Source organism: Drosophila grimshawi, unplaced genomic scaffold, assembly GCF_018153295.1.
Source record: "Drosophila grimshawi isolate 15287-2541.00 unplaced genomic scaffold, ASM1815329v1 contig_311, whole genome shotgun sequence".
In the NCBI taxonomy this organism is placed as follows: domain Eukaryota; kingdom Metazoa; phylum Arthropoda; class Insecta; order Diptera; family Drosophilidae; genus Drosophila; species Drosophila grimshawi.
This window is the reverse complement of record NW_025063098.1, coordinates 18,092,309-18,109,537: the sequence shown is the minus strand read 5'-3', so window position 1 is coordinate 18,109,537 and position 17,229 is coordinate 18,092,309. Positions and strand designations below refer to the sequence as shown.

The 17,229-nt window shown below is 40.6% G+C and overlaps 1 protein-coding gene across 1 annotated transcript; it reads right to left on the bottom strand.

Moving 5' to 3' along the window:
• Positions 1 to 10,142: 10,142 nt before the first annotated feature.
• On the bottom strand, positions 10,143 to 15,297 carry LOC6567254 (homeobox protein B-H1). Its single transcript, XM_001993833.3, has 2 exons — positions 14,021 to 15,297; positions 10,143 to 10,627 (listed from the first exon to the last, which is right to left on the bottom strand). Exons 1-2 carry the CDS (start codon positions 15,150 to 15,152, stop codon positions 10,143 to 10,145), a joined length of 1,617 nt encoding a protein of 538 aa, XP_001993869.1. The 5' UTR covers positions 15,153 to 15,297.
• Positions 15,298 to 17,229: the final 1,932 nt, after the last annotated feature.

Genomic DNA, 17,229 nt, shown 5'->3' with positions numbered 1-17,229 from the left:
CGTTCAACATTCAACATTCAACACAACGTGAACTCGACCACTTTTGGGCTCTCCTCGTAAAAATGGCTTTGTATGCTTGCGCGCTCTCTCTCCCTCTCTCTCTCTCTCTCTCTCTCACTCTCTCTCTCTCTCTCGCTCTCTCTCTCTTTCGCTCTTTTGTCTCTCTGTCTGTCTGTCTCTCTCGCTTGGCGCTCAGTTTGGTGTCTGACTGCCTGCGACCGGTTTGGAGCGTCAAACGTGTTTGATGACGTCACAGCTGCAGCTGCGCAGTCCGCCTTCTAATTGGAAATATTGCTGCCAAGCAGAGGCGTGCTCTGCGTGTGTGTATGTGTGCGTGCTGCAACCAATCAGCGCACAGCTCTCACTCACTTACTCACTCACTCGCTCACTCATCAGTCCAAACGGGGGGCGCTGTCAACGTCTGCGAACGTCATCAATTTTTTTTACAATTTGACATGCGCCTGCTCAGCTCAGCGAGGCTTTCTTGCGCTCACTCGCTCGCACGCTCTCTCTGTCATGCCTTCTCATTCGCCTTCTTTCCACGCGGCTGACTGTGTTAATTATCGTAATTGCTGCTGCTGCTGCTGTCCTCTTTTCTCTCTCGCGCACACACAGACACACACAGAGACACACACATGCTCACACTTCATCTTCCTCTTCTTTTACGACTACTCCTGTGGCAGCTGCTCGTCGGCGCACTCAATTGTCATCAATAATGATGTCTAGTTTTCGAGTCTCTTCTTGTACCGTTTTTTTTGGTTGTTGTTACTTTTTCGTTCCCCATTTGCTCCGTTCGCCGTTCGCTGTTCGCCGTTTTGCCTTTTCGGCTTTGTGAGCGCCTATTTTCGCCGCTGATGTATTCGCTGACTGCGGCAATTTAGCAAAAGAAAAAAACTCTTTAAAATCAGCTTTGGGAAGGTGTCGCCGTCGTTGTCATTGCCCCATTCTCATTCTTATAAACAAGTACACACACACACACGCACACATACATACATGCATATATACATTTATATATATATATACATATTGCTTGTTTATATGTGTGTGTGTGTGTTTTGTTTGTTGGCACACATCCGTTTGTCTTGTCGTTTTGTTTTTTTGTTTTGTCTTTTTTTGCCAGCTGTCTTTGCCATTGCCTTTGGCTTTGCCTCTGTCTCATTGCCATGCTTGTTGTCCCTTTCGCCCCTTTCCCATCTGCATTGCATTGCATTTAAATTGATTGCAGTAAATCACATTTGCCTTTTGCTCCGTTTGCAGTGTTACGTATACGACATGTGCTACATGTGTATTAGTGCTTCCATATCTGTCTGTGTGTATGTTTGTTTGTGTGTCTTATTCAATTTTTGCTTCGTTGTTTGTCCTGGTTTTTTGCCGACATATCTCTTGCATGCAAATGTCTATTTAACTGCAATACCCCCTACTCCCCACGCCACAGTGGATTTCAGCTAAGTGAAATGATGCAACTGTTGAACCGGAATCGATAATACATTCTCAGTACTCTTCCAAAAAATGTATTGTTAGCTATGCCACACAGAATATGGCAGGATCACAAGTGATAGAAATAAACATGAAAGAAAGTTGATGATTTTATATAGAAGCAAAAATTCAATCATTAACTCCGTGTTTTTTTTTTTATTATAAAAAGTAAGGAACAACCATCTTGAAATTAGTGATAATATTTCAATTGAGTGAAATATCTGGGAAAATGTTTTGGTGGAGGGGGGTTTTAACAAGTCAAATTCTTTAATGTAAGAAATTATATATTTAAGATTATTTTTATTATATTCTTTTTTGTTAGTTTGAATATTATTATTAGTTATTTAATTATTATTATTACTTCAATTTTGTATTATAACTATAAATTCAGTATATATTATTTCTAGGTATTATTTAAATTATGGCTAGAATTTGTTTAAAGTATACTTCAATGTGTAATGTAAAATATATTTGTTGATATATTATTTAAGGACAATACTGACCGGGTTAAAGGGTATATAGGTTGCGACACTTTCACATTTGGGCTTTCGCTTTTGTTGTTATCTTTCAATGCCGTTACCTGGCATTTGCCGTTAGTTTCTTTCGTCTCATTTCATTTCGATTCGTACTGTTTTTATTTCGCTTACGTGTGGCTTGATTAATGCCTGCACTTGACTGACTTAAATGCAGTTGTTTCTGTCTTTGTTTGTTGTTTTTGTCTTGGTTTTTTTTTTTCTTTTTCTTTTTTTTTTGGTTCAATTTAGGATAGTTGGCGCATAGCAACGCTTCCGTATGTATGTAAGCAAATACATCAGCTGTTGTGTGTCTCTCTGTGAGCATATTCAAAATCAATTACAAACTGCCACTTAATTGGGCGCCTCAATAGACGCGACACGCCCTGTCAATCACAATTAGCATGCGCCCCTAGCAAAACCAAAATCAAAAGCAAAAGTAACTCAACTCGACTCAGTCGAAAAGGCACTCGACTCTGGGCCAATTCGACGCGCCTCTAATTCTGCAAATTCATAAGCCAAATGCAACATATCGGTATCCTTTTCATTAGTCAGCACAAGATGGCCGCCGCCGCCGCCGTTGTTGTTGCTGTTGTGTTCATTAAAACCTCATAAATAGCTAAAGTGTTTATTGTCACACAGACAGACAGAGAGAGAGAGACAGACACACAGATATGTATTATTTATACAGCTGGCAAGCCCAAATCCCCAGGGCAGCAACTCCTGAGAGGGCCTCTTCATACGAGTATTTGTATACAATGTCATCGGCTTTTGGTAGTTGTCGGTTATGGTTATGGCTATGGTTTTCTATACGGCTAGGGGTAGGGGCATCATAGGGAGGAAGTTGCAGCAGCAGCAGCAGCCACGAGTATCACTTGGTAATAAAGTCATTGCCATTGTCGTTGTTGTCAAATTTGTCACGCCCCTTTCGGCGAGCTGGGCTGCCGGCAATGCATTAATGTCGCCTTTTGTTTAGTCTCGACTCTGCACTGAGCGAAAAGGGCACTTTTAAACACATGGACAACCGGAAGAGAAATCGTCCAATTTGCTATCGAACGTTCTAAAATAATGAAATCATTTTTGATTGCCAAAATGACACCATTTTTTTATTACAAAAATCTCTAACTCAAAATGACTTAAAACAAATCTAAAATATATATTTTGATCTGTATAAAACGATATTGTTTCAAATTTAAGAACCTCGATTATGGAGATAAAAAATGCCCTAATTTTCTCTAAGTGTGCGTCTGTTGATGAAGTTGTGCCATGTAGTTGTCAACATCAACAACAAAGCGTTGCAGTCCCCGAAATTCATGCCAATTAAGAACCGCTTGCAGCTCGATCCTGCCACAAACTGTGCTCAGAAGACTGTGACGAATGCGCTTATGATGACGATCGGCCCATAGAGTTGCAGTTGAATCTCAGCTTTTGTCCACACCTGCAGCTGTCTACATTTTTTTCTTGGTCGGCCAAACAATTATGCAGATCTCGACCACAAGCAGCCCAAAGCACTTTGTGTCAGGCAATCAGATATATATATATATATATATATATATATATAGTAATTATTGCAGAATCGTGCAATCAAATTGAGTCTCTAAGTGGAGCAGCAGCAGAAGAAAGCCGCAAGAATCAAACTAAAGTGACAACAACAAAGTTGTTGCCACTTGAGTGCAGTTGCTGCCGTTTACCACACTCAAATTATTGTTATGAAGAGCGCAACATTTAGGCAGAAAATGCAGGACAGAGGACAGGGGACAGTCTGGTCAATGGCAATTTGTGTGTCATTGTGATAAATCAAAACATTATCAATAATAAAATCGGTAGCTGTTTGCCCTTTGGGTGCATTTAAAGTGAATTCTTTTCGGCTCTTTCTTGTGGTCAGCAGCAAAGAAACGTAAACTGAAAACTGAACACTACAAAAGACCGAAACCCAAGAAAAAACCTAAGAAATACATTTCTGAGTGCTCGTCTTTAATTTGTATGCAAATTGATGTTTGAAGTTGAATTTCTGATGAAGCTTAATGTCATGTGTGTGTTTGGATCGGTGCAGAGATCGGGGTAAGTGGGGGGAGGGGGGACCCCTTACTTAAGTGACAGACATTAACACTTTTGTAGTTGGAGCTGTGAAACTTTTGATTTTCACTATTTCTGTGTGGGTCTCTCTCTCAGTCTTCTTATCGATGATATAGCGGTATGGCGTCAACGTCAATTCATTGGCATCAAATGAATTAAGTGGCCATAACGACTTTTGGAATGTGATTCACGCGCCTGCGGTGTATATATATATAAAATAAATACATATATATAAAATAATATATATATATATATACCTGTATACATAAAGTTGGGCGCTTAGGGGCGCACAACGTGTGTGTTCTGCACGAGAAGAAATTAATTGGCTGGTAGCTGGTAGCTTGAAGCTGGAAGCTGGTTGATGGGTCTCGATATGGATTTTTGATTTTGATTCGGCGGCTTTTGTGTGTGATCTTCAAAGTTGGCCTATAGCTTGAATCAGCTTTATCAGTTTTAAATGGAGCAGTGCATCTTGAAGATAACAGCAGCTGCTGCTGCTGCTGCATGGAAGCTGCATTTGACTTGGGTTGATTGCAGTTTAATCTTTCGAGAGATACACAAATATTGTGATTTATACCCCTGCCAACACAATAGGGCAAATATATTCGTTAATAATGGTATTTGAATGAATTTGCTTATCTCTGGTTTATTTGCTCTCTCATTCTGTATCAGCTTCCCTCTTTCTTATTAACATTTGGCTTTCCTTATTAATAAGCCACTTACTCATAGCAATTAACTAGAAGTATATATCCATTTTAAGTAAATAAAAGCCATAATAATAATCATACAAAATATTCGAGAAAGCTGACATAAGTATTAATCTGGAAATATTGTTTTAAGAAATTTGAAAATATATTTTTGCCTACTTCAGATCAAGTTTTCTTATTTGATTTGAAATTTCCAACGTTTGAATATCCTTTAATCTACAAATCTCTCCAGCTAATGGCTGACAAACATTTAAAATATATGAGTTCGTATTACTTCCGAAATCTCTTCTTGTAATAACTGACAGTCATTAATTGTTTGCATGTGCCTCAAAAAACATTTTCATTTCGAATTACTCGTTTTTAAATGTTGCTTTTCATAATTTACAACTTCATTAACAATAAGTTCGGATCGAAACGAATCATAAAGTTTCATTCATGAATATGAATCAGTGATGTTGTGTAATGTTGATCGAAATGCGCCTCATCACGATCTGAACTGAAGAATCGGCTGAAACAACTAAATGGATGGATGGATGAATGAAACAAATTGCTTTGAGTGCGTTGCTCGGCTTGCCATTTTCTGCTGTATCATTTCCATTTCCATTTTGGCTCGTTTTTTTTTGTTTTGTATGCATAGTTATCCTTTTGGCCGCACACACACACACACACACACACACACATACATACACAAACAAAGCAGACGCGGCAGGCAGTGGAAGTTCCCGAGCGGCATTTTCGGTATTAAAGAGCCCCGAGGTGTCGGCTGTAAGCTAATTGGAAGCATGTTCAAAGGTACCGCCACCAAATTAAGTATGAGTTACCAATTTAGCTTTTATATCTCTATCGCACACACAAACACACAGAGATGTACACACACAGATTCACACACTCGCGTTCTCAAACACAGAGCCATTCTCAGAGATGCGGATGCACTGATCGTCTCTTTGGGGGGGCAGCAATTGAGTTGGGAGATGCTGCAACATGAGAGAGCCGTTTGTCCGGTCTCTCGACCTCCTTATTTCTCTCTCTCTCTCTCTCTCTCTCTCAGTCTCTGTCGCTTAACTGGTTTGCAAAAATTGTAATTGCAGTCCTTTGATTGCATTTGTGTGCTAAGCTGAATTGTTTACATTTATCATAATCAGGCAGTTGGCAAAAGTTGGCTGCAAGCGCCGCGGGCGCAACTTTTCTTTTGGCAACGGCGCCAGTTAACCCGGCCAACTGGCATTGCCACATTACAGCAGCAGAGGGGCTGGGCTGCAGGGTCTGCAGTTGAGGCATGATGTAGGTCGACTAAGGGCAACACTTGATCGTGCGAGCTGCAGGGAGTGCTCGCAGGGTAATTGCTGACAATGTGACTGAGCAGGAAGTGAGTAAAGAGTTTAATATACAATGTAATAAAATATGTGTAAAGCATGTTCTAATCGAGAGTGCTGCACGAGATACCCTCTACCCAAAATGAATTCCTTTAAATTATAAAAATGTTGAATTTCTCAAATAAATAGAATTTCAATTTTTGAGTGTAATTAGAATTCAATTTTATTTTTTGGCAATTCATCAAACAAATTTTCTTATCAAATACCATTTTAATTGTAATTCGATTTTTATTGTTTTTTGTAATCTATTTATTTATAGACTCTGCATACTTAATTAAGCAAATTTGGTTTCTTATATGGATTATATTGCTTATATCGATTCTGTTGCTGATGCTCCGAACCAACTTTTGTGGAAAATTGTATATACTCAGAAAAAAAGTCGACCTGAAAACTAAAAGGATTTTTATTTTTGTTTTTATAAATAATCTGTGAATATGCGAAAGGAATTTCTTAAAATTGGAAATGCTTCTATTCTATTCTATTTTTCTATTTTTTTTTTATAAATTTCTTTTTCTATCTGTACCAAATGGTTATAATGTTCATTGTATAAATTATCAAGGAAAGGGAAGCATCGTTATGTACTTGAATAATATTCAAATAGGTACTCCATCTAAACTTCCTGCGCTTGTTCCCTAATCGGTTACATCATTATGCTAATATGAAAAGCATTTCACTTAACTGCACAATGAACTTAAGAGTGTTCCTCAGCTCTTCCAAGAGAAAACGACTTGCGGAGAGAAGAAAAGAAAAGAAAAGTAAAGTAAAGAAAAGAGTAGAGCAGAGCAGAGCAGAGCAATTCAGCCAAGTTCTCGTGAGGTGCGTTCATTAGTCATTTTTAGTTGATTCGATTAATGAGTTTCGACATTTACGCATTTCTGGTACAACAACTGTAATACCCCCATGTTTATGCGCAGTTTGCAGCTCTCGGGTGGTTTTCTATTTGCTTTCACGGATGTGCTAAGAGATTTTCCCATAATTAGAGCCACGGTTTGCCTCAATTTGGCCGGGCAAAATTTCTCAGCTACTAAAAGTAAATGCGACCATTACCGGTCCGTCATTTGCCCCCTTCCCTATTCCCGGACCCTATTCAGCTAATTGCCTCTCTCTCCCACGAATATTCACTTCATATCTCGATCTCTTTTTCGCCTCAACTAACCAATGAGTTGATTTTAATTAAACGGTATCTATTGCAACTTTCGCTCAGCACTTTCAAAACGCATTAATCACGCCCAGTATAGAAGAGAGTCGACATTGGGCTATGCGGTTAGGGGGTGTGGAAGTTGGAGATGGGAGATGGGAGCTGGGATGGTGAGGCAGTCGGAAAGTCACAAAGTTTCTTTATCTTGGGGCATGCGTCGCATTGTCACACATTTGAAAATGAAAATAAATTGCTTTTAACTAAATGCTAGGGCCCTTGTCCAACCCAACGAAATCCCCATCCCCATCGCAATGCTTATACCAATCCCAATCCCAATGTCGAACTCGACCCAATCCCTATGGCAATCTCATGCATATGCAATAGGGTTTTCCGCCTATTTTACGAACTGTTAGAGACAATCGAATCGTTCGTTGGCTGCGCGATAAGCGCCAAATTAAACCGATACCAAAAAACTGAGCTGATCTGGAGCTACCACTAGCCGTTGTTGAAGATCTCTTCTCAAATCGTTTGGTCGGCATCATTAGCAGCGGAATTGATAGCTTGATTATTCAAATTATTAACAAACGATCGGCGGACGGTGGTTTGACTTGTTGGAGTTTTGTTGCTGTTGCTGTTGTTATTGTTGTTGCTGTTGTTGTTGTTGTTGACCAGGCCAAAAGCGACGATTGATGGCGCGCTTCAGTTTTCGAAAAGTGCTCAGGTGCCGCCAGGTCACAGACAGCGACTCCGAGTCAGAGTGGAAGAGTTGACTCGAGTTGAGAGTGAAAAATGTGTGCGCCGGCGGCGGCGTTCAATACCTTTGAACTTGCCCGCAAACGGTAGCCAACGTAAGATAAGTCCGTCCGTTCCTTTTCGAAATATTTAAAAACAAGCAATGGCACTCTCAGACAGAGTGATGGACTAACAAATACCCTATACCTATATATAGAAATAAATACATAATTTGTAGCTGGGCTTGTCTGAATGTTTAAATTTTTGCTTTTTGTTTTAATTAAGATTAATTTGAATATAACTTATCCTATAAATAACAACTAGAAACTTATACTTAAGCACTGTTTATTACCTATATTAATTATTACCAAAAATGCACTTTATTCGCTAAAACTATTCTAATACTTCAGAAATTCCTAATATAAAAATCTCATCTTATGAAGTGTTACTCATAATTTCAACACATGTGAAGCAGATAAAAGTAGCATTTAAAAAAAAAATATACCCTATAGGTTTTAATATGGAATATGATTAATCTAAATATATTTATAATTTAATTTCATGGACACTTGCTCAAATATGATATACCCCTCAAGGAGTAGACTATTACGGGGTACCATGATTAGTAGAAAATTAATAAATATTGAAATAATTTCAGTGAATTTTTGTATGCAAATTGGCGCCGTTTGCCGTGTGGCGAGCTGCAAAACGCGCTCGGCTTTAAACACTTGGAGCGCTTGAATTTTTGTATACTTTATGTGTGTAGGCAACTTGTTTTTTTTTTGTTGTTTCTTTGTTTTTGCCAAGTGATTAAATTAATAATTAATTAGTTGAAATTTTGAATAACGGTTGTAAATAATCATTAATAAAAATTAAAAAAGATTTCTTTTATTTTATATTTTAAGAGCTGCGAACTCGAGATCGTGATCAAATCCACATAGCCAACAAAATACGCAGCAACATTATTAAACCTTTGTCTGACAGAATTTTAAATTCAAATTCAAGCTGAATGCAAACGATTCGAGAGCGATAGCAAATGGACTGCGGAGCGGAGAAATGGTAGCTCTTTGAACTTGTTCCCCTAATGACCTGCGACTTCTGCGTTGTTTGCTTAAATATGCTCAAATTTATTGGCAACAGTTCCAGCAAATTTGCATGCCATAAAATGGGTTAAAAGGTGTATAAAACATTTGCTGAAACCACAAGTCTGCAACAGACACAACGCGATCATCCGATCTAGATCTTTGTTAAAACTAAGCGAATATTTTTGCAGAATAGTATTCTGAGCATTATTTGTCTATAGATTGATACTGCATTTAATATGGGGATCTCTTTATTGAGAGTTATTTTTGAATAATAATATTTGGAATATTGATTGATTTTGCATCGAATACAAAACTCTTTTTTGGTTGGTTTATGTAGATTTCACTTCCATTTTATTTTTAAATTTTAATATGTTAAAATAGTTATTTTTGTATCCCTTTTGGCTTGCAAATCTCAAATCATAAATCAATAAAATCATTTGTCTTTTTTTATTTAATTAAATGGTTGATATATTGAAATTTATAAGTTATTGAATGAATTCAAGACTCTTTGACGAATGCTTTGGTGGCTCTGAAAAGAGCCGATTGGTTTTCTTCGTGTTCACTTTTCGCTGATTAGTTGCAGAGTATTCTGGTCTACATGTGTCGTAGCTGGTGGGATTATTGATGCCCTGCTGGAGGGCTGACCGAACAACGCCTTAGACCTGTTGCATGCCACATTTGTGGCCTGCGTCCATTTGGGGTTTTGATCGGCTTGGCTTTCTGCGCATCTGCCAGATCCATTCGATATTGTCACATCCGTGTCAAATAAAATCGCTGGAGACTCCAACTGCTGACTTGGAGTCTCGCACACTTGAAAATCTCTGCTGCAAGTGCTGGAGGGGAGGGCGAGGGTGGTTCGGGTGAGGGGGTGCGGTAGTGCCCAGCATTGGCCTCCTCTCGCACTTGGCTCAAAATTAAACAAAATGCACAAATGCAACTCGTCTTGCAGTCGCAGTCGATGATTAATGTCGTCCTCAATACTTTGCTCACTTTCTGTACCATTCATCAGGTTGCAAATGCGCTAAACGCATCCCGCCGCCCACTCATTTGGGTGGCGCACTCAGCGCCTGGGCAGCAGCCTGTGCCTGAGCCTGTGCCTGTGCCTGGGCAGCGGACACTGGCACCGGCACGCCCACACCGACGCCCACCATGCCAGCGGCAGCTGCTGCCGCCGCCAATCCGACCATGTCTGCCTCATGCATGGGCTTCTTCTTCAGTATGCTCAAATCGTTGACATTCTCGAGGAATGATTTGTGGGCCGAGAAGACCTTGACGCTATCGAAATCCTTTTTTAGCTCCTCGATGTCGCGCTTCTGTTTGGCACGTCGATTCTGGAACCAGGTGATCACCTGGGCATTGGAGAGACCCAGCGAGGCGGCGATCTCATCACGATCGGCGGGCGACAGATATTTCTGGTAGAGGAAACGCTTCTCCAGCTCGAAGATCTGATGATTTGTGAATGCGGTGCGTGATTTGCGTTTCTTCTTCGGCTGCGGGCGATTCGAGAATATGTCCAGATGCGATTTATCTGAAAGAGCCAAACAGAAATATGACATTAAACACACATATATATATATATATAAAAAAAAGAAAGAAAACCGGTTCGATTAAGTACTCAAAGACGAGTGCTAACAAGCGAATTTGTAAGTCGCATTAGAGATAATTTTTAATTGCTTGGGACGAGCGTTGCTCGGCGAGTGTTAATTAAAGCGCTTTGATTTATACATTTAAATGATTTAATTGCAAGCGCTTTTTCTACATGTCTTTCCATATAATTTTGATGTGATTAATTGCCCCATGTTGTAGGCGTCATTGTCTTCGCATTGACTCTGGCTATATGCAAGTTGCGATCATTTGTCTCGTTTGCTTTCTGATTTATACTTTTTAATTATTGACACCTACAAATCAGTCACAATGGTTCCTATTGTTGCCTGATTAATGAGCAGTCATTGCTGTTATTCAGCTTGCATAATGCTTCCTAGTCTGAATCTGAATCTGAATCTGAGTTCGAGACTAACAATCAGATGAGAGCTGTAAGCGCGGCTCATTTCAAAGCTAATTTATGTGCACAATTTCATATGCTACTGTGAACCTATTTCCCCTTTATTAACCCTCCCCCTTACACCCCCCTCCGGACAACAGCTGTTGCTGTTCATAAATATGCAGATATCGTTGTCGACTTTCATATGTTTGCTTGAACCGGTCGGATTGGAGTGCTTCACGCCCATTCCAATTCCGATTGCTTGTCAAACAAACTAACCCAGCATTAAAAACTAATTAAACGCTTCGAGCCCCGACTAAATTTGTATATTTCAAATGCAAAACGCATTAATTTAGCCTATTTGTTATCTCGAGCACGTTTTGTAACAAAAAACCCATTAGGCACTTGAGTTGGTGTGTATTTTTTTCTCTTTTTTTCTTTAATTTTTTACCTCCCTCTAATATGCGAGTTACAACACAAGCACACACAACAAAAATATACATATATTTATTATTTTTGTTATTATCAGAGACTCATTAAGTAATTTCCATGACTTATCTGACTGTTGCAGAGAGAGAGAGAGAGCGGCATAGGCAGAGAGGGGAGAGGGGAGAGAAATGTGCTGGCCACTTGGGTCCTGTCTCGGGGTCTCAGGTGTCCACTTACACTGGAGAAATGTTCACTTTGTTTAAGGGGTGTATTTGTTTTGGTTGCATTTGTCAGGGTTGTCGTTGTCATCTACTCGGAAACCTTTCACTGCCTACAATATGTTAAAATATGTTGTTTGGTTGAAATTCGACTACAACTGCTAAATGGCCACGCCACATTCGAATTCTGATTTCTTTCTGTGGAATCTATGCCCCCTTGCTGCAACAGTTGCAGTCAGCAATCTTCTGTTTTAATTTGTCCAAATACCAGGAATTAGACTGATCGCCGACAGTGTGTCTGGCGTGGTCTGTGAGAGAGATTCTCAAAAGAAGGTGGACGGTTATTGATGTCCAACTATTTATGAGTAGACAACAAGATCTTAGGATTACTTTACGTAGTCTTAAAAGTATTTTTGATAACTATGTTTTGAAAGAAAAACAGTCAAAATATTTAAACTTTTTTTTGGCAATAAGCATAAAACCTACAATTCCTGTTTTTCAGTTAAGGCCAACTTGAAACTGCATTTAATAATAGCATACAGTTAAATGGAAGCCAAACATATCTGTCATATCTGGCATATCTCTGGATACATATACCGAATGTGTTTTTGAAATGCTATCTATTCTATTGTCAACTCTCGCTGCTGTTGCTGCTCTCCCTTGGAGTGTCAATGATATTAATGTGCAACACTCTCTCAATGATAGTCTAGAGTAGTTTATATGAATATACTATTTATTATATATTATATGTTTATCGGCGCGACTTCTTGTTGCTGATTGACTAACGAGGAAGTGCTGTAAACACCATTCATATTCACATTCACATTCACAGTTGCGTTGCAGTCATAAATATTTCGACTTTTGGTTGAACAGTTTACGATAAATATACATGCAACAACAACAACAGCAACAACAGCAACAACAACCACTGCAATGGGTCTAAATATGCTTACGACTATCAGCTGCAACGGAGACTTGTCAGCCATTAGCTGCGAGCAGCAGCAGCAGCAATAATAATTTAACCAAATGGAAATGGCATGTTAATTGTTGTTAAAACCAATAACAGCCATAAAAAAAAAAACAAAATAAAATAAAAAAACAGTCAAACACTGTTAGGTAATGAACATTAGCAAAGTTGGCCGCTGGCTAATTGTTGCTAATCGTTGCAGAATCGACACGAATGCACACAAAATACAAATACGATACGAGTGTTGAGTGCTGAGTGTGTGCGAGTATTTGCTGTCGATAGATGTACTTTGGTATGCTATGGTTATTAAACAATAATTACCATGAAAACACACACAAATTGAGTGAGTTCCTTGGGGCTAGGTGGGTGGCGTGAGGGAGGTGACTTTTAGCGGTTGGGGCTTGACACTAAAACGCCCACTTAATACAGAAAATGAGTGTAAACATGAACTGTGACTGCGTCGAGTGTGACAGATGCGTTTGGATTCTCGATGATATGGAAAATTGTTGTAATTAGCTAAGGGAATATGCTGCACACACAGCTACAACACTTGAAAAAAAAATGTATGTGCTGCAATTGAGAAAACTGAACTAAATATAAAATTGCCTTCAATGGGAGTAGAGAAAGGAGAAAAATTATTCTATACTTGAAAGGAATTTCTTTTTAAAATTTACAAAAATAATTAAACAAACATACCATTTTCATTTTGCACATACTTTTTTTGAGTGTATCAACGACTAGCCAGTCAGTTGAGCATTTATAAAAAAGTTGTTTCAACTATTTAATTTGTGTAATTTGTTTTGGGCTCTTGGCACATGCCGCCAATTAATTGAGAATACAGACACACACACACACACGCACACACACACACACACACACACACACACACACACACACGCACACACACATAGACAGAGAATTAATCCAAAAGCGATTTGCATAATAAAAGCGAAAGAGTAGAGATGGAAACACAAATCGAATACGGATTCGAAATCGAAATCGAAATCGGAATGAGATTTGAGCATGAGACTGAGAATGGTATAAACGGAACGATCGTTTATATCAATTAGGCAGCAAGAAATACAAAATCTAAAAAGCAAACATTTTTTGTGTGCATTCGTTTCAATTGGAAATTGCTACAAAATTGATGGCATCGAGCTGGACAAAAGGCCCCCCAAAAGACAAAAGCTGAAATCAATTCATTTTCGATGTTCGAGAGCGAACAAATTGAGACATTTGTCAATGAGATATTTATATGCTAATCGATCGAACGTAATTTGAGGCAATTTATGCACACAGCTAATTGATGTTTTTTGTGACATTTACCTTGTGACTCATCAAAGTCCTTGGTGGTCATCTGGAAGAGGGCATCGAGCGGTGTCCCATTCGCCTTGGCCTTGGCCTCTGCGGCGGCAACAGCAGCCGCATTCGCATTGCCTCCCGCCTGCGAGGGACTCGAGGCGGCATTCCCCGAGCCACTGGACGCATGTCGTTCACGTTCCCGTTCCCGCTCCACTTGGCTGGCGGATTGGGGACTATGGCTGCGACGCATGGCAGCACCAGCGGCGACAGCAGCAGCAGCAGCCGTGTCGCGAGCAATCTCCGGCGAACAACAATCGCTGGCCGCAGAACTGGAGCGATCGGAGCCACTCTCCGAGGGTATGATGTCCATGCCCATGTGACGCAACAGCTGCGCCTGGGCATTGAAGTGCTCCTGCAGCTGACGATGATAGTCCAGCGCCAGACGCTGTTCGTAGTGCAGCAGTGCCGATGGAATGAATGGGCGCACTGGCATTGGACCGAGTAGATGATCCCATGGACGCACAATCTGTGCGCCGGGCAATAGCATCGCCGCCGCAGCAGCCGGATGCATGTCCAGCGGCTCGGAGCGTGGCTGCAACACGCCGCCAACGGGGCGTGCCGCCGGTGGTGCCAGCAATGTGCCAGCTGGCGGTGGTGAACTGGACGCACATCGCTGCTTCTCCGAGTGACCCAAAATATCAGCAATCGAGAAGCTCTTGACGCCCTCAATGGCGGACTTTGTGGTGCTGCTGTTGCCAGTGGTTGCAGTAGTTGCAGCAGTTGTTGCTGCTGGGGCAGCTGGTGGACTGGGCGTCTGATCCCTGGTTTCCGATGAGGAGGAGGACATGCGCAGACGCTTCAACGGCTGGAAGTAATCCTCGGGCAATGTGCCGACGGCGCTGCGTGTCAATCCGGCGGCGGCGGCGGCGGCAGCAGCAGCGGCTGCGGCAGCAGCATGTTGCTGCATTAGCAACTGCTGTTGCTGGAGGAGATCGATGGTGCCGCTGCGCGAATGATGCAGCTGCTGCTGCTGATGGTGATGTTGATGCTGGTGCTGAAGATGATGATGCTGGGTGGGCAAAGGGCTTGGAGCACCACCGACGGAGATCTCGGATTCGGCAGGGCTGGCCGGACGCATTGTGGGCGGACAGAGCATTTAAGCACTGGCACTAGTTCTAAATCTTTTACACACACACACACAAACACACACTAAGGACAAGTTCTCACTTTGCTGGCAGTCAAAGCACTAAACGAACTGCGTTTCTTTCTTCACTTTCTGTCTGCGCCTTGTTAATAAATATTTATAAATATATACAGATATATATATATATATATATATATATGTATGTATGTTTATATCAGTATATTAGTGACGTGCAACGTGCAACGATAAACGATAAACGCTAAACGACAACGAAAACGACGCTGATCCAATAGGAGGACCTCTCAACTCGACGTTTCACAGTCAACTGTTCGAAACTAGATTGAAGATTGGTTTGCTAACTAGACACGTCGATATTTCTTCAGTTCTTTTGCTGCCCGCGCCGCTCTCCGCGATGCTCACTTCGCCTCTCTGTCTCTGCTCGTTTGTGTGTGTGCCGTCTCTTTAACATCGTTTGCTCTCTCGTCGTCGTGTCTCGTTTGTCGGTGGTTAAACTCGGCAATCAAATCATAACTGCACAACAAGCGTTGCGCTCTCTACGCGCTCTCTCTCTCTCGCTTTCTCGCTCTCTCGCTCTCAGTGCCAACCAGTTTGCCAGGTTGCCGGCATGCGTGCGAACGAGTCGGCGTACAATTGTGCGCTCTCTTGCGCGCCATCCAATCGGCCAATCGGCTGGCCGGAAAGCGACGCTAACAAAAAATAGCAATGGTGGCGTATACGTAACGGTAATTATGGCGTTCATCATGCGCCACGCGCTCGAGCGAGACAGCAACAGCTGCCAAGATGTGCGCGACACGAGACGAGAACAAAAAAGCAAAAAAGAAACAAAATAAAACTCAAACACAAACGACCAGCGACGCTCCTCAGTTTGTAACGAGACTGTATTTAGTATTTCAGCCTCTGCAAAAGTTTTCACAACTTCGGCAGCGACGCCGACAGAGACTTGGCCTGCCGCTTCCCCTCTCTCTCTGCTCCTTGTGCTCCATGGTCTATGCCTTTTAATGACGCACACCACAGACTATCAGCCGTGCCTCCAGAGCACCGCTGCCAAAAGTCGCAGCAGCAGCAGCGACAGCAATCGTGTATAATTGTCAAGCGTTTGCATTTAATTTGTTGCAATAAAAACGTTTAATTAATTTGAGGTGCCAGCAAATGTGATTTTGGGGGGCAAACTAGATTAACGCATTACACAAATTTCACATATTTTAAAATTACATATAAGGAATTTAAGTAAGTCAGCAAGGCAACTCTGAAGAGTAAATGTAGAATGGAAATGATTTTGAGAAGCAAGCGAAACTAAAATATCAAATAAATATTAGACTTTTAAATAAATAAAGAAATCAAATGGAATTTTAACACTTTTCAAACGATAAAAAAATGTGTGGATATTTGTATTTATTAAAATAATATTGTTGCAACATACAATATATTCAATATATCAAAACACATGTATAACATAATTATGACATTATATTATAGAATTATATATATGCATGTATTTATTGCATGTAAATCGAAATTACTTATTTTAAATCAAGAGTTCTTTATACTTTGAACTGGCTTAAAAGCAGAAAATGTTGACTCTTACTTCTGGAGATTCAAATCTTTCAGCGGACACTTATTGCATATATAATCTTTCAAAGATATTTCAGCGTTAATCTGCATATCGAAATTAACAATCTCTGTCAAAAATGTCGAGATCTTAGCTCCAATTCATGGTCTGTTGTATGCGTCAGCTTCTTCAGTTTATTGTCCAGTTGTCGACACATTTTGTTGGATTTAAACAGATTGCTGACATTTACAGGCCCAGCCGAGCACTTATAATCCTTTTAATTGAAACAAATGCGCATTACTCCAACACCCAAAATGCAGAACAAAAGACCAAACAGAGCACAAAGGGCGTCAGGGCGTCTGAAAACAATAGGCCAAGAGTCTATTAGCTAAACGCAACCAAAAAAAATCAAAAGAAAATCGAAAGAACAAAAACTACAAAAAAAAAAGGAAAATAGAAACCAATTGCCGTCGCTGCAGGATGCTAAATGAAAAAGGAATCGCCGGCGCAGGGGCAGCG

Coding starts and splice junctions, on each gene's coding strand:
- LOC6567254 (XM_001993833.3), bottom strand. CDS start 15,152: ATGCTCTGTCCGCCCACAATGCGTCCGGCCAGCCCTGCCGAATCCGAG. Junction 10,628..14,020: donor GGACTTTGATGAGTCACAAG/GTAAATGTCACA, acceptor TGGCTCTTTCAG/ATAAATCGCATCTGGACATA.